Here is a 23599-nt window from a genome sequence, read left to right on the forward strand (position 1 = left end):
ACATATTTAAATTAGTTAAATTAATTTTGAGAATATAGGTTTATATCGGATCTAGGCGTTTATTCTGGATCAGTTTACGTTTCTGTACAAAACAGCACTTCAAACATATGAAATCTAATTTATTTTATAAAGTTAGTGAATGTTGTCTTGTGCAAAATAATCAACATATTCTTGGAATAAAGGTTATCAGAAACATTGTTTATGGAATTGTAAAATATTTTGCTTTCCGATATAACTAAACTATTTCTTACTTCATGTAGAGTTCGTGAGAGGCCAGTCACATTAATTGAAATCTACAGCAGGATACGTTAATTTAAGGACCGCATTGAAGACTGAACAACTACAAGGAGTAGCATTTTGAAAAATCTTAAGACTAGAGTAGTTAGTAAAACAACAATATAAAAGCATTTTAATTTAATTTTGAATAGAAATGTATATCTACAATAATATTTTTTTAAACACATTATTGGGTCTAATAACTCGTAGAGTCGTAGCACGGAATCATAACTTCGTTTTTCTTAATGCTCTCCCCCGTAACTTTTCTTAATGACCGTGCTTGTGTCGTAAAGCTTAATTTTTGTAGAGTTGCTTAATATTTTCTTTTTATTGTTATTAGGTTTCTTTTTTATTTTTAATGTGCTCTATTGGGCGCGAAAACTTTACTAATAGTCTTTAAAAAGTAGAGCCGTATATTTCTAGAACCCTTCCCATTTTGTTGCTACAATTTTTTTTTCGGGCATTTTACACCGACCTTGCTGTTACAACTTTATAAACCGTATGTTTTCGCTGTATGTACGTCGAATTCCTGCTAAAATAATTTATTGCCGCTATAACATTTTAAAGGCCAAACTTGTAGACAACACTCTTAGAGCGTAAGAGGCTAAGTTTTCTTGAAGTTTGGTCCGTATAGGGCAATAAAGCATTTTTATTTTAGTTACGGTAGATTCACACGGTCCGCCGGCAGGGTTTGATTTGTGCGAAAACTTGCGCGGACGAGTGTGTACGCAAATGTTGCACCACACATGAACGTAAGCACATGTTACTGTGCCTCTACATGTGCTCTATTGCTCTCCTACATTTGTTACACTCATATGATTCTTTGATATGCCGACCATTTAATTAATGTTCACTTATTTAGGTCACATTCGTACGAATGGATTGTTCGTCTTATTTATCAGATTTATATTTTGCGTATTCATCTAACAAAAGTAGACAAAATATTCAAAAGAAAATTGATATTATCATAGCCGGTTGGAAATCAAAAGATTTCCCCGCGACAGACAGTTCGTTGGTGTTAATTAATTTAGAATTGAGTCTGTTATCCGGTTTGATCCTTGATGACAGTTACGGTCTGTTTCTTTCTTCCGTTTCTTTGTGAAACGCGAGTTGAATACTTCTTTCACTAATTGATATATGGATACAAAAAAATGGGACATCTTATTTTAGTTTCTTGGGCTATGTGATTTTACGGATGTGTTTGTTTAGTTTTAAAACATAAGGAAACGTAATTAAATATCAAACAAAAACATTTGTAGGTCGGCGACATCTGTTCCGTCTGGTCAGACATAAAAAGTAATTTACTGTTCATCATAAAGTGCCAAATATCTATGTTCTTTATTAAAGTTAATCAAGTGCGATAAATACCAGCATGTTTCGTGTCGTACGTGTAAACGAGAACGTGCACTAATTAGTCCCAACACGGCGATAAAGGCGGTAATGTGATAAATTAACGACTCTTCCTCATACACAGTCTTCCATATCAAAAGCTTACTTTACACTTTGGTTGGATAATAAACTTCGTAAACACTTACATGATTTGTAAACGGCCAATTTAGTGTATCGTGACGTCATGTTACGAGATGATTTTGATGTTCGTCTTAATTGCGTAATGACATGTTTGTTGTATGTCCCGCTGCATTCGTTCAGTAATAAAAGTTAAATAAATCAGTATGCGCACCGAGTACCGATACTTGAAGGCTAATAAATCATTTGTAGGGATTACTTGAGTCATTGATGTAACTGGCTTTATCGATGCATTTCGATGACTCAATGAATTGACTAGCAGAACGTCGTTGCTCTTTTGTTTGTATTATTTCATTGTATATCCATTATTCGACCAATGCAATACAAACTTAATTTAGCTCAATCGAATCTTTTTATATTTTGAACAAACTTGTAGCCTTTGTGTATTTCTCTTTTACAGATGTAGAAGAAAATTGTGACATTTCGAAAAATATGGAGGCCATTAAAAGTTGTAGCAGATTTCAACGAAACGGAAATGTGTGGAAATCCAGTCTCATATTCGCTGCAGTTACTCTAGCCTGTGTGAATTCGCAAGGTAAGGAAAATAATAAATTTGAACGTAGCGCAATAGTTGAAACTGTTTTATTTATGGCTAAATCGTTTTAAATATTCCCGTACTGGGTGGAATGCAGCTGATTTAAGCCGGTATACTTAGCAATAAAATGTTTCATATTTTTGGTGGTTCACCTGTGTGGGAACATATTCCATTAACGAATATACTTAATGTGTATTTCAATGATTTATTATGCTGCTAGAATTGTTTGCTATTAAGTCATTATACACAAAAGAACTCCAGCTTTAAACTCATAACTTGTTATCCAGATCGATAAAGTTAGAACTTGGAATAGAACTTGATCTGTCTAAACGACGTCACATGCAAGCGACATCAACTCGAAAGAATAGAGCCAGACTGTAAAACTACAGTTTTGTCAGTATCATACTTGCAGTGCGATGATTCAACTTTTCTCATATTTTGAAACATCTCACTTGGAATTCGATCAGTAAATATCCTTATCTCGCTTCTGGCATGAAGAGGAAATTATTAATAGCTGTTATTTCGCGTAGAGTGGTCCGATCAGTGTGGTAATAAGCTGGCTGTGAGCGATGTAGGTTATAGTAAAGCTTTATAGAATAATATGATGCGATTATCCGGTTTAGCGACAACATAATCACGGATCAGAGCATTCAGAGTTGAAGACAACTCTCCTTAGGGCCTCGTTTATATTGTGGTATAAATATTATGTTGTAAAATGAGCCTTAATACTTTACTTATCTTTTAAAGGTGAAGCTATATCTTAGGGCTAGGCTATATCTTTTAATAATATCACAGTACAGGATACACACTATACAGCAATTGATGATTTTTATAAGTTTTAAAATAATGCCTCTGTACAAAGTAGGACCGTATATTTCTCGAGATAACATACAAATTCGGTTAACAAACACATAAAATTGGAATAGAGCCACATAGAGTCGCCTAAATCAAATCTGATTACTGTCCGTTCAAACATTTGTGTTAGCGAACAGTGTGAACACTGAGACATAAGAGCTCTCAGCACGTTAGTGTAGACCAAGCTTAACTGGGACATTTTACTCGTAGCTGGTGCATACCCAGCCTCTCGTATATTTCCTATAATTTGGTTCTAACAAAATCGGGCTCCGGGGATTGGCTTATTAAACTGGTTCGCAAACAACTTTATAAACACTCCCGCTTTCACCGGCGTTATTGAAACTCATTTCTTTCTAAGTTTATGCAAAATACTGTTTTACTTTATGAAACTTTACGTGGAACTTTAGTAGTTGAATTAACATATCAGATATTTGCTGAGCAATAAGTGTCATCTACTGGGAGTAATAATCATATATTGTTTACATGATCATTAATATAACTTGAAAGAGTTTTCCGGTCAAGAACGTCCATTACTCTGTCCCAGGTATTCATCTCAATAACTAAATAGTCGCAATAACAGCCAGTGATATGAATAAAAGCGGTCGTTAGAGGAAATAGATCAAAAGCTTTATACCGTCATCTGTAACTGTCACAGCTACTTTATTGTGGTCTGGCACCAGCTGTTGTGCTCCAGCCGACTGATCCCTCGCGTACGTTTATACAAATAAGTACGATGCTATAAAACATTCCTTGTATTAATGATTCTAATTTTGTTCCAGACATAACAGCGTGCTGCGACAAAGCTGAGGGTGTCTGTCGCAGTGTATGTGACAAGGTGAGTTATCATCATCACTTGACTGCATTTAGTGTCGATGTAGCCACAGTGTGCAGAGGCACCGATCTAATCGATCGTATTTTCCTATGTTCAACGCTGACCGTCATATAAGAGACACGTTTCGCTAAGTGTGTGAATAGTCGTAGAGAACGTGAACATTCTACAAAGTACTGTCTCCGCCCTCATCCGTTAAATCTTAATCGTAGCCACAAAGATTTCCAATCAAAGTTTTCAGTGGAAAGCTAAATTGACTAATTAAGTAGATTTATTGCTTCCCCAAAACTTTTCGGTCGTCGATATTTTTATCCCCGTCTGCCGAGGTCATTCAATATTTTGTTCAACATAATGGTACCGTACTCAAACCACAAAAGCGACGCTGGTCTTTGAAATTTTAGATTCCTTTTATAGAATCCATACGCTTCTTTGATGTAGCGTTTCATCTAAAACAAATAAAGACGTTGACATGTACAAAATCATCAATGAGTTCCACTGTGGTGTGTCTTCCTGCGTTATTGAAATATTATTCTAGAGGATATTATAGGAGGCGAGCGTCGATCCTAATCAAGAATCGCGTCACAGCGCGCTCTGTTCCGAGAAAGCGCGTCGAGTGAATAAAAGTTAAATTATTAAAACGCGTAAGAAGAGACGAACGCCCCGGACTAATACATTCGTATTTAATTCCGTCTTGTTAGGGAACACCGCGTGACGGCCGCTTCCTCCCCCGCGACACTGTTTGAATAACTTACGTGCTACCATCGATACTTACTTACATTCATAAACGTAGCCAATAAAAATATTATGTGTACTTAAGATACTCGAGACGATAATGTAATAGATACTTACATTATATTTCATTTACATATTTGTGGATCATTACTCTTATTCATCGTTAAAATAATCCTTCTAATTATGCTTTTCCACGATTCCATTAAGTGGTGGTCACTAGTTTTTGTTATCGTTATTGATAATCGATGCGATAATAATGTAACAACCCTAATTGATCCGGTGATTTGGAACGTCACAACTCAGCGGGGTCGAGACGGAGACAATCTAAATAAAGTGGCTCCTCGTTAAACCGGCTATTAAACGTACTTAACCCCTTGTAAAGGCCCTTTGAGTATTAATTGAACCGATACACAAGTATGTGCTTTCTATGAATAGAAAAATGATTAAAGGACAAATAGATAGTAATTTAGATACATACGTCATGTTATTGTTTACTACGTATAGTACTCTAATTGGTACTAGATGACAGGGCAGTGCTATTCAGTGTAATGGCTTAATGGTAGCGTCGGCCATTTTGCTTCGGGGGTGGACAGGGTAATGACATCAAAAAGCAGTCGTAATAAACCTATAGTGTATATTTCATGGGGTTTTTCCCTGAAACAGTGAGCAACTGAGCACACTCCACGTTAATGTTATGAACCTATAAACTTTTATGTAAATAGCGTCGCTATCTGGTGACAACGAAAACGTATTTTATTAGCTACAAAGAACTTTAAGGGTAGCATTCTGAACTAAATCCCGAAATAATGTAAAAGAGTTTTCCAAAATAAAATAACATCTAAAATAGTGGACAAATATGTAGGTTGAAGAAAACACAAACCATTAAATAATTTATACATATTTGAGTCATCCTGAAATAATTTGTGAGAATGTATCCAATATCCGGTACCGTACTGAAATTAACTGTCTTTAGACTAATTTTAATCTAATGATTCTAGCAATAATCTTGACAAGTTTAATATCGTTATAGAAACAACGGTAGATTTGAGAGAGATGTAACAATATCATAAATTGTCGTGGAATTTATCGCATGGCAGTGATGAATTTAGCGAGCATGTGTAGAGTACGACATTGAGCTCAAATAAAACAGCGCTCCCGTCCACTAACGATTACGTTAGAGATTTCTTTGTTATCAGCCTGACAAGTAATTCTATAAAGAATACATACCAGACGTATCAAGATATATTTGCAGCCAATGATAGGAACGTGTTAAATTATAATTAGAGATTTTTTTCTCAAACAATCTGTCTGTTACAGATTAGTTTTTATTGCTAGACCTTTGGTGTCTTTAAAATGATAAACTTTATCTGCTTATAAAGTATATTTTTATGAGCGTATTTAAGCTTTTATGTTTTCTAAGTGCCAACGCTTTCTATATAAAGCTGACAGCCCTACACTCGTAATAGTTTGTTCAACCAGCGAACAAGCGTATTTATTAGATACACGACGTGCGATTTTGTACTTGCTACTAGTTAAATAACCATCGAAACAAATGTTGTTTATAGTCCCCGCCGTACCTACATACAGCATGACCGCGTAAAACAGTTTTATTAATATTTTCAGCTGTAAATAGCTGTGTGCGTATGACGGTTTCAGGCGACTAGATCAAAGATAGCGGCTCCTTTGATTCGCGAGCGAAAGACCTACGTTGTCACAGCTGTTTTTAAATTTGTTTGTACACCATAAATATTTTGACGGCTTGCGAAAAAAATTAGAATTATACCGAAAAATAATATATCACTCTTATAAAACTGTCACCAAGTTGTCGATTTCCTGAAAAGCGTCAATATATTATACCTACTTAATTATTATTGTACTATTTGCGATAACAAATTAGTTTTAAAGTTGGGCAGCCGCTAAATTATAACTGAAGTATTATTAAAATAGTTTATTTTGGTCGAACTAAGTCTCGTGTTTTGCGTCTAGATATCTCGTATTTTGTACATAAAACTGTGGTCATAAAAATCCATTACGGCATGCCTACATGTTCAGATGCTTAATTTTATGAATGCAGTGCACGGACAGATTGAGTTTGAACTGTGTTCATGTTCATACACAGTACACACATACAGGGTGTGTGTATGCACGTGACATTTCGTTACTGGGATCGTCAACCGTGACAATCACGGTGCGGTCCCGTCGTATCGGGAATTTGTTAAGCGTGATCGGGATGCCGAGCCGGTCGAATCTATTGGATGCCGATCACGTAGATCCAACTTTAGTGGCGTTTACCCGACATTCACGATTCGGTTTGTGCGCCCGAATTATTTGTAACAGATGTCCAAATAAATAAATAACCTTTACTCAGATACAACTTCTATGTCGGTAAAGGTTGCCTACATTTCGATACATGCCGTACCACTTTCAAATATCTCCTGCCAATTATCACGCCTACATTGATATATACATCCGACATCATGTCTCATACTGCAGTTGTAAAATAAGCTTTTAACTACTAAACCTGAGTCCATCATGACATGTGATAAATTACGAAATAATTTCGTTCTAAAGTAATATCATAATCCGTCGCAACCGTTCTCCTTCAACTTGAAAGTTGCGAAAACAAACAACAAATGTGTCCGAGTTGGTTCAAAGCGGGTGAAAATAGACGCTTCTGAAACCCTTTCATGTCTGCCCGTCCGTCCCACGTCCGCGACACCGTCACATCACGAAGGTGATACGTAATATCTTATTAAAGTACAGCCATATATTTACCTGACAATAATTTGTCAACGGCTGTGTGTGACTGAGTCGTAATAACCAGTCAAATCATAACTTCAAAGTTCGCCGATATAAAAAAACGTTAGGTGTTAATATATTACTTGGCTCACAAATATAACCCGTTCTCTGGTACTGCCAATTACAACTACGGAAACTAGGCGAACTTATTTTCTACGACAATTCCATTTTAAATCTATTAGAACGCCTGACACGACTGTGAAATTGCGACGGAAACAAATTATTACCGCCGCCGCCACCGGCCATATCAAAATAAGTTGTCCATTACAAAAATCACTTAGCTGAGAGATATTAAATTATTTTCGTAACACCTAATTAATTGGATGCCAGGAACGTGTAATTTATAGAAACGTTTATTGTATTTTCATACTCAAAAGAAAATAAAGTATGTACCTATTCGGGAAAGCTATAGCTCATTATCAGCAATAAAAATGATTTTATACGAATCGGACATAAGAAGCAAATATAACACTTTTTCGGAAAACAACGTACGTCGGCGTTAGCGAGGTAGAGGAATAAAGTGTCAACAGATCGTTAATCACTGTTCTGTCAGCGCTCTCGTGACGTCTTCAACGTTTGGCCAAACTTTATTACTTCTCAGACAAGGAGTTTAGTGAAAAAGACATACGTTCTAACCTCGTAAATGTCCCCACTGTTTTAAAATAACAATTTACGAAAAACATTTGGGCTACGTTGGCTCTATGTCTTCGGCGTGCTTGAATAGTTTAATAGCAAATGGAAAATTCTTCTGAAGTTCGAAAATTCTTCACTTCGAATATTATGTTTACAAACAGTGTTAGTAGAAAACCACTGATAGTTGGCGCGTTTGAAATACTCAGTTCAAAGTCAGTTATATCTAAAGGAATCGTGTAGGTCGGTATGTAAATCAAGCAATAGGAATGGCATCAAGACAAATTTACAAAGAAACATCAAAGCTGCGATGGTGATGGTGCCGCCGCCGTTTGATTCCGTCCTTTGATTACGGCTTGAGTTTGTCCCGTCTCGCTATTTTAGTGCTGTGCGGTGTGGCGTGACGCAGTTGATAAATTGTGAAAGGCCGTAACAATAAAAATATGCAGTGTCTTTGAGTATTTCGGTGGGCTCGGTAGAGCAATTGAAACATACGTGTCGGCACAATTGCATTAGTGGCAACCCTGCGGCACATCAGTAGCCGTTGCCACGCGCCGTCGGCTTCCCCGTGGCAATAATTACAGGCGGGTAGTTGCTAAACTATTTAGGGCGTCGTTCAGTGTACGTTGCGTGCATCGTTTTATTCTGTCAACTGAAAACCCTTTGTGTTTTAATTAGCCCCGAAACGGCACTCTACATCTTTATTAGGTGGTGCGGTGTTTTAAGATCTCGTTACTTGCTGACTTTATGTGCATTTGAATTGAAAAGCCAAGTTACTTTGATACTAAAATTAATGGTTTTTTGTCATAAATATTTAGAAGAATCCAATTGTAGGCACGGCTAATGCATGAAAACTTGGTGGGTAATGGTTCCGTTGAATAATCCCATGGTAGAGTCGAGAAATTATTGATATATAAAAGACACTGTATTAAATTATTATTAGTTACTTGGCACGTCTATATATATCTACTAAAGATATGTTCAAATTAGTTAAATTATGGCTATATGATATGTACCTATATGTTTTTGCAATTGGTGACATATTTTTAAAAGCACTTACTTTGGTTTGAGAGATACTTACATAAAGACTCAACATTTTAGGTCTCTACTCATGCTTGTTAGTATATATTGTTATATATATTTTCTTACAAGTTTTTGTATTGTTCGAATGCTAAACGACGGACCAATAAGTGGTTTGATAAGATTGATCCTCCCCTTATTAAGCAGTCTTTGTCCTTAAGAAACTTTTAACGGAACAGGGCGAATTAATTAGAGATTTATCTTAACAATAGACCTCGCGAACTTAATAAAATCGTTTCTCAATTAATTTACGAAGCTGGTACATATATGTAGAGTTTAATATGTACATATTTTGTTATTCGATATAACTATTCGAGAAAATAAAAAACAATATAGTTGGAATCAGTTTGTAAACACAGAAAAGCAAGGAAGGAAGTGAATAAAGCCATAAAGCGTCCGGATAACTAGCACCGACCAATTGAAAACGACCGGAGTAACGCGCGAATTCACCGCAAAATGCACCAGAGAGCAGTTAAATTTTATTAGAGCTATTATTATTACGTTGTTATATGCAGAATTGTTCCCGTGCGTGCGCTCCGAATTCTAATAGATTCATTGTCTTCGCGGATACCCTGAATGGTGCTATTTGTCACAAGCGCAGGTCGAGGACCTCACCGGCTCACTGGCTCACTGCTATCACAGGTATATCATCATGTAAATCATGCTACCGGACTTAATATGAATGCTGAGTGTCGCTTAGTCTTACCAGAAACCGAATGAAATAAATAATCTCAAAGCACTGCATTCGTGTCACCTCATGAATGATTATTTTCTTAGAGTTTGAGAGACTAGCTATGCAAATAGCGTATTGCAAATACCCGATCGAAGTATCTGCAGGTATGCAAATGCAAATTTATAAATAAGTATTAAGTAAATCACGTCGAGCCTTTAGTGTTAAAGCCGACATATCCAGGAAGTATAAGTGATGATTGAATACTTGCATAAACTAACATTCCGACCACGTATATGACAGGACGTGTCAACTGTCATGGCGTCAATGCCAGCGCAATGATGTCAACCACATCCGATTGTCTCCATGCTAATACCATGGGAGACCACCTCCGTATCATTGTGATACAACCGAACACTTTTTATTCACCCACACCACTGACAAATGTTTGTCGCGGATTGAATAATAAAGCATTTTTTTAGTTCATAAAGTTTATGATTACTTCTGGCCTCAGTCTTCTCTTTCTCTAGTTTTCTGTTGCACTTATTTAGTGCTGGTTAATTCGAGCAATCTTTGAACAAATTACGTATTAGCAATTAATAGTCGTAAAATATAGTTCAATACACCTTGTGGTAGAGCCAATAGTCTCCGTGAGTTTAATTGTGTTTGTCGCATTAGGAAGTTATATTGGAGTTGGGCGGCGTGTGCTGCCAACATTCATACTATGTCTGTCGACTGTCGGTGAGAAGTCGTCTGCCGACTGTAACAACGTAACGTGACTCACACTGGCGCGACAAAACGATTTAAATACTTAAAATAACATTTCGGCACCACTTTTTAATTAACTTTATTGTACTACTGGTTATTAGAAAGAAAGTAAATTGGCGTACCAATGAAATACAGGGGTAGTGGTGAAATAAGATTACCATGGAATCATGTGCGATCATAATGTTCATAACTATTCATAAGCAACCGACACTAATGATGTTGCGGGAACATGTGATGGAACTTATGGAACCGAGTACCCCTTTTGTAGACGTCTGCATTATGCAATCGTTGATGCCATTAGATAACAGGAGGATATCATCATTAAAGCATTACGAACTAACATCCTAATGACTTATAATATTACATTTCTCAATAAAATTACTTATAGATATTCCCAGTTTTTACGATCGCTACACAATCTGAGTACTGATGAGGATATTTGTTTTTCTACAACGAAATATGACATTATCATTCAGCATGTATCTGAATACTAATTAAGAATTCGTCGATTGTTCAAGTATAGACCATGATTGCAGATGGTGTGGGTCGAATTTGTATACAATGATCATTGTTCCGACACTTTGACGCGCGAGCGAGGAGCACGAGGGTTAATCGATGACATTACTATTACTGCTTAATATTTACTTTGAAATCTTATTGTGACGATTTTATAGTTAAAAATAAATTATGCATGCCGCTTTTCATTTAATGGTTATGTGTTAGTGGTTGTATTTTTAAACACTTATAACTGTTGGGTTTCGTCACGAACAATATCGTAAATTATGTACTCAGAGAAGTCACAGCTGTCAGCATAGACGATTAAATTCTAAATAATGTATCGTCTGCAGAATAAGGTCGCATTATAATTATTGTTATGGCGTTTATCTTATTTTATTTACTAGGTATTTTGTTTTCTGTCACCGTCGAAGATATTACAGACGAGATTCATGTTATTACGACAAACATTTGTTATGAAAATTTTATTCACTTCTTCTAAGTGGTAGAGTTCGGTTCTAAGTTCATCGTACATGATCTTTAAGTGAGATGCTCTCATTTTATTAGAAAAGTAATTTAAAAAACTTATCAGCAGCTAGTGATCGTGTGTGTTTATGTAATGTGCTTACCTCTGGAGCGAACCACAGACGTAGTGATAACCTTAGCGCCCTCGCTCTGATAACTCGACCCACCAGATGCACATCTCAGTTAGGGTGCGAGTACATGCCACGAACTTTCTTATCTTTTCGCCTTTTATGGCGTATTTGTTAAGATACGATGTAGATGAGTTGTGGAGTCAATAAAGAATAAATAAAGTTATACACTTTTTAGGGCATGTACACCTACCCTTATACATATTTATGCATATTCTGATTTCGTAAGCTGGCGTCTATGTTCTTAATTACGTTATCTAACGCTTATAAAATGTTGTTCCCATAAATATTATTTCAATTTCGTTTGACACGATTTCTTTGATAAACCCAATAACATTGTTTGATGTGTCAGAAATGTTAGATGGATGGCATAACGGAATGTAAAATTATTTAAACCCACACATCATATTAATAGATCTTAAGAAGATATTTATAAAAGCAATAACGGCGCACAGCTATTAGATATAAGTGATGAGAATATCTGAACAGTTAAGCGTGACACCATTATGCGTGCTATTCATTCAAAGGGAACACATCTCGGGCCTATTTAGTATTCCAGATGAAAATTGGCATACCGTAGTACCAGATTTTTATTTATTGACCAAGTGAGAATTTATGATAGTATGTACGTCTCGTTTTAACTTTTACTTAGATTTCTGATAACAATAATTTTACTCAAACAAAATTATTTCGTCAAAACATATTGGTTAACGTTTCCTCTGGTGACATTGACTGTTTTTTTTTTTATATTTTTAAGACAATAACCTATAAACTCTAAACTAGCTCTCGAGTAAGAACACAAATCTAGAAAACTTAGAACCATTGAACGTTGAGAATTTGAACAATGCAGTGTCCAAATCTAAGAACAATTTCTGAAGAACATCGTCAATTATTTCGTCATTGACGAATCTCAATAACTCAGCAACATCTCAGTCTATCAAACCAGCATTCAAGTCGAGTCTTTAATTAATTACACCAACGAGGGACATATCTAAATGGATAATGTAATTGGATATTTTAAAAGGGACGTGGTACTGTCATTCGTTAGTGTTGGGCACAGTTGGGCACGATTGAGCACGGTTGGGCAACATGTAGCGATGTTCGTACATCAATTAATGTCATTAAGCGTGTGTTGCGGGTGTTTTGCCTCCCATCGTTGGGTACACGTGTTCGCTCCCAACACTCCCGACTAACGCTCCTTGCACAACTTTTATTTCGTGTTATTCGTTCCCAATGTTGTAATTACGAGGATGTGGCTGTAAATCTGCGTTATGGATGTTGTGTATGAAGATTGTGCTAGTAAGCAATAGTAATAGTTATTCTGTAGCTGTTAGAAGTGATAATATAATTACAGATATTCGGTAAATGTTTTATACATTGAAATGCTGCTGATTAGAAGAATTTCAGCAAACAGAATAGTATTTATGTACATTGTACATATAATTGCCGTAAGCACCTTTTTTATTCCCTTTGTTTACAAATCCACGCAGATATTTTTTGTAAATGTAAGAGAATTTTGAACTAAGTACCTACTTAAGCGTTTCTCCTCTTATCTTTTGGTTACCCACTCCAAGATTATAAGGCGGAGAAAGTTTAAGTCAAACAAGAACAAAAGAGAATCATCTCATTTGTTTGTTTCAGATGTCACTAGTGGAGATAGCGTCAAACTCGTCCACGTTCGAACAATGGGTACCAAACATCTATAGATTCTGTACGCCGCGATTAGTAAGTATACTTTAATATCTTGATTCATTAATCATTTAAACGTTACATTTTTTTTGGAAAAGGTTTTAAAAGTTCAAAGAAGAAAAATGTCATGTTTCTAAATCCTAATCAAGATAACAATTTTTGTGACCACCGCGATAATATCAGAACACGTTTGGCCCGAAATGACACGAAATATAATTAATTACCTTCCCAAGTGAAGTAATGAGCAAGTTAAAGCATCAAGTGCACGAGATCGTAGGCGGTAAGGCGACACCGTTCATTCAGACCATCACGGCTTAGGCCCGAGTATTGAGTGTGCACTTTGAAATAAATCTTCATTCATTTTCGTCAATAAACCGCCTATCGCCATTGTATTGTAATTGGGGTGGGTTTAGAGTTTCCTGCCTTCGCACAAAGCTCCTCACCGATGTATAGAGTTACTTCAAACAATAGCGTACGAGAAATAAAAGCAGCACTTTGATTTACAAATGACAGGTATCAATGAATTACTGTCGGAGTGATGTATGCAGGTACTGTAATTATGTCTCTTGGTTTGTTGCAGATTGAATTTTGGATATGCATGAATAAGACAATACAAGGTTAGTTTATTTATAATTTTCTAAGAAATAAGTAAGTTCAATAAATACCTATGTATATTACCTGTGAAAAGTCTCCATTTGTAAATAAAATATGAGCAACTAATCCATGTTTGATTTAAAGATTCTAATCCGTGATTCAAATCATGTTTCGTAGAAACCTTTACCGCATACTTAATAGGGCTACATTTTGAATAAACATCCTCGGGACCTTTTTAAAGGAAGCTTCACATTAATACGTGTGGTCTTTGCTAGGAATAGACCACCTATGATTACCGTTAGTCCTTTACAATTTATTGAATAGATAAGTACTATTTTGTTAATGGTAATCTCGATTTATTGTACCTAAGTACAAGTTCATGCTATACCAAGGAACGCTAAAAGTTGTGTAGATTTGTCTTGTTTTGTTCTTGTCACGAATAGCTTGATTCTTCTTAGTTTGGAGTTGACATGATAGATTTTTATTTGTTTCAAGCAGAAGTGGTGTCAGGCTCGGGTTGGTGGGGTCGAGCATGTTGTTCCTTAGGGCGACTGCACACGTGTCGGCACGCATGCGCGATGGCCGCTAACGAAAGTGCGCTTATCGGCGCTGGCGCATGCCGCAGGTCTGATGAGATTGACTTCTTCGACTGCGTGCAAAAGCAGGAGCAAGCACAACAGTGCTGTTGTGAGTACGCAGATTATAATATATATTTATAAAGTACCTTTGGGTTGTATTCATCTATATTATTAGCTTGATACGATAGTTATGCTAAATACGAATATGCAATTGTTCTAAACAATGCATTATGTATGATCTAAGATGCGTCAACCACCATACATATTATCTATAGTAGTAAGTGTACAAACAAGCCTTCGTGGCTTAGAAGATCTAGAAAATACTTCATTTTATTTGTCGGATGTTCAATAATTGCTTATGTTTTACAATTTCAAACTTCATTTCAGTTTGTAGCAATCAAAAAGAAACGTGAAAAATAATTAAGGAAACGATGTCCAGTTTAAAAAATGTGCTGTAACAATTTCTGAAGAGGAAACAATAAATTAACATGGAACTTCCTTTTTATAACGTGACGGTTTGAAAACGGATAGTTTTTCTTCTTCTCACAATGAATCATACCAGCTGTTTCCATTCCTCTTTATGGAACATCATTCTTAGCTTTATAAACTGGAACAAGCTAATTTGACAATCGAAACAACAGTGCCTTTTTGACAATCAGAAAGGCAGCTGTTTGGTATACTGCTACTGCTACACTATGGATTCTAAAATTTATGAAAAGTTCCTTTTTTTTATTAACGTTGAATAAATCAATATGTTTTTCCAAATATCCGCAGCGCAGACCCAGTCGTTAACATGTCACGATGAATGCCAGAAGACTCTATGGCGACTCGGTCAGTCTCGGGTCGACGTACAAGCGAGGTCTACGGCGTTGCAGGCGTGTGAGGAATCACCTGATTTAATGAGGTGCCTTCGAGACCTTACTGATTCTGTGGTTTCTACAGATACGTTAAAATGTGAGTTAATAGAGTAACTTTAGTCGAGGCTGACTTCTTCTTAGGTATATGATATAAGACATCTTAGGTATAAGATAATTATGTTTATAAGACATCTTGTTTGAAGTGTGAGGGAATACGAAGATCGTATGTTTTGTAAAGCAAAAGCCTTTCAAGTTACTTAGTAGTACCTCGTGGTAGCCTTTAAGGTCGCTATAATCTTGAGTTAGGCTTACTACAGAAATATATCTTAGACAACATTTGAAGTGGGTCTAAAGTTCTTTAAAAAATCTTAAGTATTTTTTTTTACTTCATCAGACTTATCATGTTGCCGTGAATCAAACAGACAAGAATGTCAACCAACATGTGAGAGGGTTCTTCGAAGTACGGGCGTATTGCAAGAGATTGTCGAAGAGTTGGAGGATGACTGTGGAACTCCAGCTATACATGACGGCTTCTGGCAATGTTTCTTAAAGAAAGATACACCACCTGAACCAAAAGACTTAATTCCTCACGACATATCGAAACTACACTGTTGCCAAAAGGTAAAAAATTACTTTAAACACCTTTATTTCTTTGTAATAAGATCCATATTTCATAATTTCGGGATTTCCAGGCGGCCACAATAAACTGCAGAAGATTATGCTTTGACACATTCAACACTGGCTGGCAGACCACTTGGCAAAAGTTCTATACAGAATGTTTGGGAGATCCTCAAGAGATCAAGCTCTCTGAATGCATGGATGACGGTATGTCTATTACTTAAAGAAGTGTATATTCGTATAATTTATGTTCAACAACAGCTGATTACCATTTCCACTCTGAGACTGACATAGGCTATTAAATCTAATGGTTTAGTATCTTACTTAGTAGATTTAAATTGCAGAAGTCGGTTTCGCGTTTAGTCGTTGACCGTTGTAATTCCATATGTATGCGTGGAATTCTAGTGCTTTGATGTCGCGATACGTTTCTCATTCTAAATAGAGTATCTGACTGGAATAGATCAATCTAGTTAACTGCTTGTGTGGTTTAAACATTCCTATTATACTACCTACAGATTGTTTAGGGAATACGGTACCTACATTACATTACAAATTCCTGAATTAAAATCTACATTCCTTGAATGCAGAAGAAAGTTTTTAAAGGCTTAGAACTGGAATATTTTGAATCAGTAAAAATAAATAATAAAATAAAAAGGATCATACTGAAGGAAGAAAATATAAATAAGAGAGTCTAATTTAGGAACGTTCTTTTCAGTGGACGCCCCCTGTTCGCTGGGTTGTGCAGGTCTGACTTACTGCAGTCAATTAAATAACAGACCGACAAGTCTATTCCGTTCATGTACGGCGCAGGCAGACCTTGAGGCGCATCTAGCTGTGGCTGAGCAGAAGGGAAGTGGGTAAGATTTGTATAATTAGTACCTACATTACTTTTTAAAGAAATTATAAAAAAGCATTAAGACGAACCCCTTGTATTGCCATTTGTTATTTGTAGTACTGTAATAGAAACATAATTGTTGCAGAGTGTTGTTAATATCTGGGATGGAGCTGCCCTTGAAGAATTCTACTCAATGTCCGATTGATATTTGGAAAAGTGTTGCCTGTGCTCTACATGTCAAACCGTGCACGGCTAAGGTAAGACCAGTCGATTTATAAATATTAACTGAAAGTTGGTTCAAAGTATAACCTTGAATAAGAATTTGTTAATAACTTAAACTAATTTCTTCTTTTAACACTGTCGAATTTCTTGCAGGGTCATAGCAGTCTGCTTTGCGCAGATGAATGCGCTCGTTTAGTGTCATCTTGCGTGGAGTGGTCGCGAGCACCAGCAACTTTGACAGCACGGGCTCTATGTGCTCGACTTACTCCTGCTAGCACTAAAGCACCCTGCGTACCGCTACAACATTATATGGCTCATAGTAAGTAACTATCACTGAAGTCTTACTAATCAATGATAGTTTTTCCGCTAATTTATTGTAATTTATTGAACCTTACCAGCCAAGGTGACCTTATGACACCTTCAGCTTTTCTGTTATCGAAGTGACCCGGTTATCAAACAATGTTAGTCAGCTTTAGTCTAGACTGTTATCAAACACTGTTAGAGGCGAAGTATTTCTAAAATCGTTTGTGTTTAGGTACAGAACCACCGCTACTGTCGGCGAAGGAAGTGGTGACGTCACCGTGCGCTGGGTCTCCGTGCAATTCGTCGCAGCTATGTGTTATTAACAGGAACTGTCTGAGAGGCGGGGCCTGTCAGAGGTACCAGTGCATCGATGGATGTCCACTTGGTAAGGAACTGCTACATTTTAATATAATTTGAAATAATTAGTAAGCTATGATAGTATTTTATGAAGAAACTTATTGATCTTTGGTTACAGGTGATAGTGCAACACAAATGGTACCTATAGGATCTTGGGTGCGGGTGCCGATGTCTTCTTCATTACAGAAGGCTTGTTTCAAGATTTGTCGCTGCAGTACCAAGGGATTGACCGACTGTCAGCCGTTACCTTGTGTGGAGTTAGAAAACTGTCAGTTGCATGACCGAGAAGTAATGCAAGGTAAGCTAGTAAGGACTTTCATTAAGTTATTTACCCTGTTCCCTGCGTTAGACGTAAATTACTGCTAAAGTCTAATGACAAAATAGGACCTAGGAAACTTCCATGGGGTACGCCTTAAACAATACTATGTTACTAAGGATATATTTTACTTTATTTATTTATTATAGTGATTATGTTTTGTTAAATGAACGTTTGTCGGCTGGCAGGCGAGAAGTACTACATGGAGTGCAACGCGTGCGCGTGCCGCGGCGGCGAGCGCGTGTGCGCGCGGCGCGCGTGCGGCCGCGGCGCCGCGCTGCCGTGCTACTGCCCGCCGCACCACCTGCCCGTGCGCGCCAGCCACAGGCCCTACCCCAACGCATGCCTCGCCAAGTACCGACACTCTTCTTACGATTATTATTCGATCGATTGTAGATCTCACTTTAAAAATGAAATGTTCAGATGAACTGGATCGCTGTCCCAGATTTACATTTTTTTACTCATTCTGGTCCTCAATTAGATACAAAGCATTGAAGACGGTGGAGCTAAAAAAGTATCATACCACGTTTCGTATGATATTTTATTTTATCTGAAATGAAATGAAATGAAATTATTTATTCTGCGAAATATGGGTATTACAGATCTTAGATGCGAAACATATTACGTACCACCATATTCAACCTTAGTGGCAAGCAGAAGTTATACAAATTTAACAGAATTAAATCATTAACAGATAACTAGAAATCATAAATAATTATAATAATACGTGATCGTTGCTTATCATTGAGAAAAACACGTAATTTCAAGTAAAAAGTCTATAGCCATTTAATTTTACTTTTGTCTATAACTAAATTCTTCTTTGACAGATGTGCTGGAGCATCAGATGGGGAGATCGAATTCAACAGCGGAGGTGCGTGCGCTCGACCCAACACTTGTGGGAGACGACACGCGTGTCTGCCTTTACATACCGTGTGTCTGTCCAAACTACAGACTTCATGTCCCCAACACTATTGTGGTAAGAAGAAGCTGTTCTTCTTTAAATAGTATGAGGGTACTTTGATCTATATTTAATTTGAATGTGTATTTTTTGCAGTGAGCACGGTAAATTGCAACTCCCAGGCACCAATGACAGTGTGTGACAGTGACGGTCGGACACACATCAACCCTTGTCATCTCGTGATGAGTGGCAGGAAATTCGGCTACTGGGGTGCTTGCCTTGAAGGGTGTTCATCTGTAAGTAACACTATAATTTTCTTGATTCAGAGATTTTCACTTTTTGTTACTTCCTATCAGATACTAAAATTCCATATTTTTCTCCCAGGTTAGCTCAGTTTGCGGAGTTAACGGAGTCACCTACATATCAGAATGTGCAGCATGGGCTGAATACGTGAGCGTGGACTATTCAGGACCTTGCCTGGCAGTAGGACCAATATCTGACCGCATGGAACCAAAGTGTGCTTTCGACAGAATAGTCTGTCCTAAGCTAAAGAAACCAAATTGCCTTGGATTCACAGCCCCTGGAGCTTGTTGCCCAAAATGTGGAGGAGCTTTAAGAATACTCTATTCAAAGAAACAAATCGATAGAGCATTATACGGAACAAATATTTCAGCATCTGTTATTAATCTTAACAATATCTTAAAAGCCCTAGAAAGGCACGTTAAGATAGCTGAATGTGCTCTGAGAGGGTACCTCACTATAGAAATGGAAATATTCGTAACAGTTGAAACAATGTTAGACAATCCTACAGATTTACAACTCAACGTGTGTATTTTAGAAGCAGAGAAAATAGCAGATATGATTAACAGAGAGAGTGTGTTAATAACTAGTGATCTAGGTTTAAGTTCTTTATCTTACGCGTTGACTGTTCACACGTACCCTACACAAGGTGCAAGTAGTGCTACCCTATCTATAGCAACATTATTAACTTCTCTAATAGTTTATTTAAGCAGTTACATATTAAGATAAAATTGAAACCAATGGTATTACATATTCTGTACATATGTAAAATAGTTGTAAATATTAAATGTTATATTAATTATAGTGCCATCGTTAGGAACGTATACAAAGATTACAGAGATTATGCTTTGGTTTGCTTTAAATCAGGTGCGAAGTATTTAGTCATGAACATAACGTGAGTTCGTTGTGCCATTGTAGATATAATGTGATTTTGAATGCCTTTAATTTTGCGAACAATGTATGATAGACTGCCACAAGCATTTTTATAACATTTTTACAAAAGACATTTTTATAAAGTACTCGTAGTCCCTAAACCAAATATGTATTACAATTATTACTTTGTTATTAATTTTTAGATGTTTAGCAATTTTGAAATTATATTGTTTACGAGCTAAAAGATTATTGAAATAAAATTGATCATCATAATATGATTTTATTTTGCACATAACACTGAACAATCAGGAATATAACATTATAGTGTGAATTTTATATTATCACATTAATTGATCACTTATAATTAAGTTCAGATAAGTCTTTTTTATCGAAAAATATATTGATTCTATCGAGTAGTTGCGGGTCCGTCACTGTCTTAGCGAGTTGTACGAAACCGCTCTGTAATACTGGGTGAATCAGCTGGAACCTCTCCAGTGAGAATGTTAGTACCAACTCTAGGTACGCCATTAAAATATTTTGGAAGCAATTGCGCTGTACTTCAGTATCCTAAAAAAGAAACATAATATTATAAATAGCCGTTCATAATATCTCTATACTAAAAATGGCATTTAATTCTTAGACATCCCTTACCTTATTAATGCTCAAAGCTCGTTGTTGCTCAATCTCAGGCGGCACGGGTTGCGGTGGTAATAAAGGTTCAGCAATTTTAGTCTTCTCATACGTAGGTCCATCACATATTGTGATATTTACTTTACGCGTGTCAATAACATCAGGCATGCTACCTCTTGGCTTCGATGGACTATCTTTAGTTAGTTCCAATTCTTCAGTAGTTTTTATAGTAATAGGTCTGTCCTCAGTCTGCTCTATCGGTTCTTCTTTAATGTCATTTGTATCAGGTTCTACCCTACTTTCTGTTTCTGTGGTCGGTGGCGTACTCGCTCGGTGTACTTCAACACTTATTGAACCTCGACTATTTGCTTTGAAATCTGCAAATGTAAAAGGTTTTGGTTTCTCCACACCATCGTCAGATGTATCAGATCCATCTTTGTTTATAACGACAGGTTCGTTAGTAGTTTCTGTCGGCTCTGGAGCATAGAACTGTTCGTAATGATTCGAAGAAGAGTCACTCTCGGCTGAACTACAAGACATTCGTTCTTTGATCTCTGGGTCGTCGAAGTCTGAAACACTAATCAGGTGCTTCACATAACTATGACACAACAACTCCCAAGTATTTTTCAAATCAAATATCTTCGTGACGAATCGATCGTATTCCAACGTTAAGTTCAATGATGTCGTATAATTGTGGAGTATTATAGAAATATCTGTTGATTTCAATTTAAACGTATGTACGCCGCTGAAGAATATTTCAGTCAAGGCAATAATTTTGATCAGCCAAGAAGAAGTAGTTTGCTTGTAAAGATTAGCAGCGTGATCTAGATTTGACACTTTTTGTACGAGGAACTTTAAACCAGGCCGTGAATCGAATTGCATCGCTCTTGTGAATGATAATTCTAGAGCTTTAAGCAATAAGTCAGTATTATCGCAGTTTAGGAAGAATTTGTAGTTGCAGACATTAGATCCTGTTTTCAGACTTTCGAGTAAAATGCCGTTGATTCCACGGAACACATCGGAAGATGCTTGTATAAGTACTGTGGCAATGATTTGGATGAGTATTTGGTGCGCCAACAGTCCAACAACCAATCCTCTATGAGGAATCCGGCAAGTGTAGAGTTCTGGATTCAAAGAATTCACAGACTCCTGAAGATAGATCAGGAATATGTAACTTCTGTCATCGATCAGTGCTAGATTTTGCGACGAATTCTTAGGCGTTATTTTAACATGACCATCTCCTTTCAACTGTTCTGTAAGGAAGACTTGTTGTGCCATAGCATGGAGTCTCACATTATCATTTACTGAGCAATCCCGTCTTGCTGCTACTTTCACAATAGCGAGATCTCCATAGAAACTGTTTGAATTCTCTTTGAATGCGTACGTCAGCTGTTTTAGTGGCGTTAGACTCACGTTACAAGCTCTATGAAGACTTGTACAAACGATCTCCCATTGATTGTCAGTTAGCAAATGCCCTGAAGTTAAAATGATATGCCTTATACACGACGCTCCCAGTCTAGCTATCGGTTCTTGCGGTTGAGCGATACATTCAACAAGAATCAGCATTATTTGTTTCAAAGCGAACGTCGCTTCAGGACTTTCTATGGGTTCTATTTCTTCATCATCTTTCTCTCCAACAGTTGATCTTTCTACATTAATAGCTTGTAGATGATGCAGGTATACAACTATAGTATCTGTTGTCATACCGCAGCATTGCTTGAAGTTAGGCATTACACTGTCCCAGTGTGTATTCACATTAGCTATTTGTCGTAGCCAGTTCTGTACTGTTGGTAACAACAGATGATTGATGCAATGAAGACCAAAGTGTGTGCCAGGTACTTCTACTGTATTTCTTAGTAACTTGAACAATGTCTCCATAGCTGCCGGTTGATTTTTCTTAGAGCATACAACAGTAGCTGAGATCAAACCTTCGATTAACACGTACCATACTTTCAGAATGTTGCTTGGTTTATCAAGCTTTAGCAAGCAATTGTTTGTCGTATTAAAAGGAGGAAGACTTGTGGATAACTTTCTGTACGAAATGAGATCTTCTTCGTAATGTTCATTTGTGATGAATTTCGTGATGTCTAAAGACCCGCTTGGTATTATTGGGTCTACGACACATAGAGGCATGTCGCCTTTGATTCTGTTGCCTGTGTTGAAGATAGGGCATTTAGGCATATTATACATCATCGTGAGAATATCAGCGCAACTTTCTAAATGGTATAACGCTTCCCTGCACATGTCTACTATAACCTTCTCCGACTTCTCTTCACTGAGAGGAATAAACTTGCTGTTCTTAGAGAATTTGAGACTTAAACTCGGTTTTGGTTGTGTTGGGATCGAGGCTTTCTTAGGCTTTACTTCAGTCGCTTGAACTTCTTCGTAGTGAAGTCCTTTGATATGACTTAAGAGGCACAAAATGCAGTCCAAAGCTGCATTGGCAAAGACTAGTGTGTTGTCAGTACTGAGGAACACTTTGAATATCTCCAGTATGGCGGAGTACTGGTTAGAATTGTTCGCGGCCCGTAATGTATTGAATAATGGTCGCCAACCTGACCTTATTTCCATTCTATTGGTCTCTACGAATTCACAGATGCAAGATATGATTTGTTCCTGAAAGGCAATAAAAGAAGTGGTTTTATTTTCCTAGAGTTTCTGAAAGTTTCAATTTTCTTAC

The 23599-nt window shown here is 36.9% G+C and overlaps 3 protein-coding genes across 4 annotated transcripts in view; 1 reads left to right on the plus strand and 2 right to left on the minus strand.

Annotated features, from left to right (window-relative positions):
• Positions 1–1969, minus strand: part of LOC142979230 (uncharacterized) — an 11180-nt gene extending 9211 nt beyond the window's left edge. Inside the window, exon 1 of the mRNA XM_076124047.1 lies at positions 1812–1969. The gene's annotated coding sequence lies outside the window, so the exon portion shown is untranslated. The remainder of the gene's footprint in view (positions 1–1811) is intronic.
• Reck (Reversion-inducing-cysteine-rich protein with kazal motifs) overlaps positions 1–20562 on the plus strand; it is a 21150-nt gene extending 588 nt beyond the window's left edge. Inside the window, exons 2-18 of one of the 2 annotated variants that reach the window (XM_076124041.1) lie at positions 2204–2338; positions 3973–4028; positions 13491–13574; positions 14119–14155; positions 14631–14819; positions 15485–15664; positions 15962–16188; positions 16260–16392; positions 16901–17042; positions 17166–17277; positions 17396–17561; positions 17778–17930; positions 18021–18200; positions 18407–18572; positions 19046–19194; positions 19273–19412; positions 19501–20562. In XM_076124041.1, coding sequence (XP_075980156.1) covers positions 2236–2338; positions 3973–4028; positions 13491–13574; positions 14119–14155; positions 14631–14819; positions 15485–15664; positions 15962–16188; positions 16260–16392; positions 16901–17042; positions 17166–17277; positions 17396–17561; positions 17778–17930; positions 18021–18200; positions 18407–18572; positions 19046–19194; positions 19273–19412; positions 19501–20145 — 2862 coding nt within the window. In that variant the 5' untranslated portion in view covers positions 2204–2235 and the 3' untranslated portion in view covers positions 20146–20562. Of the gene's footprint in view, positions 1–2203; positions 2339–3972; positions 4029–13490; positions 13575–14118; positions 14156–14630; positions 14820–15484; positions 15665–15961; positions 16189–16259; positions 16393–16900; positions 17043–17165; positions 17278–17395; positions 17562–17777; positions 17931–18020; positions 18201–18406; positions 18573–19045; positions 19195–19272; positions 19413–19500 lie in introns of those variants that run through there. The other variant, XM_076124042.1, reaches the window with a different exon arrangement.
• The window catches only part of LOC142979226 (brefeldin A-inhibited guanine nucleotide-exchange protein 3), a 13712-nt gene continuing 10662 nt past the window's right edge, over positions 20550–23599 (minus strand). The window contains exons 23-24 of the mRNA XM_076124040.1: positions 20941–23535; positions 20550–20856 (exon numbers count right to left, since the gene is read on the minus strand). Of these exons, the coding sequence (XP_075980155.1) occupies positions 20644–20856; positions 20941–23535 (2808 nt within the window). The 3' untranslated portion in view covers positions 20550–20643. The remainder of the gene's footprint in view (positions 20857–20940; positions 23536–23599) is intronic.

Source organism: Anticarsia gemmatalis, chromosome 16 (assembly GCF_050436995.1).
Source record: "Anticarsia gemmatalis isolate Benzon Research Colony breed Stoneville strain chromosome 16, ilAntGemm2 primary, whole genome shotgun sequence".
NCBI classification, from domain to species: domain Eukaryota; kingdom Metazoa; phylum Arthropoda; class Insecta; order Lepidoptera; family Erebidae; genus Anticarsia; species Anticarsia gemmatalis.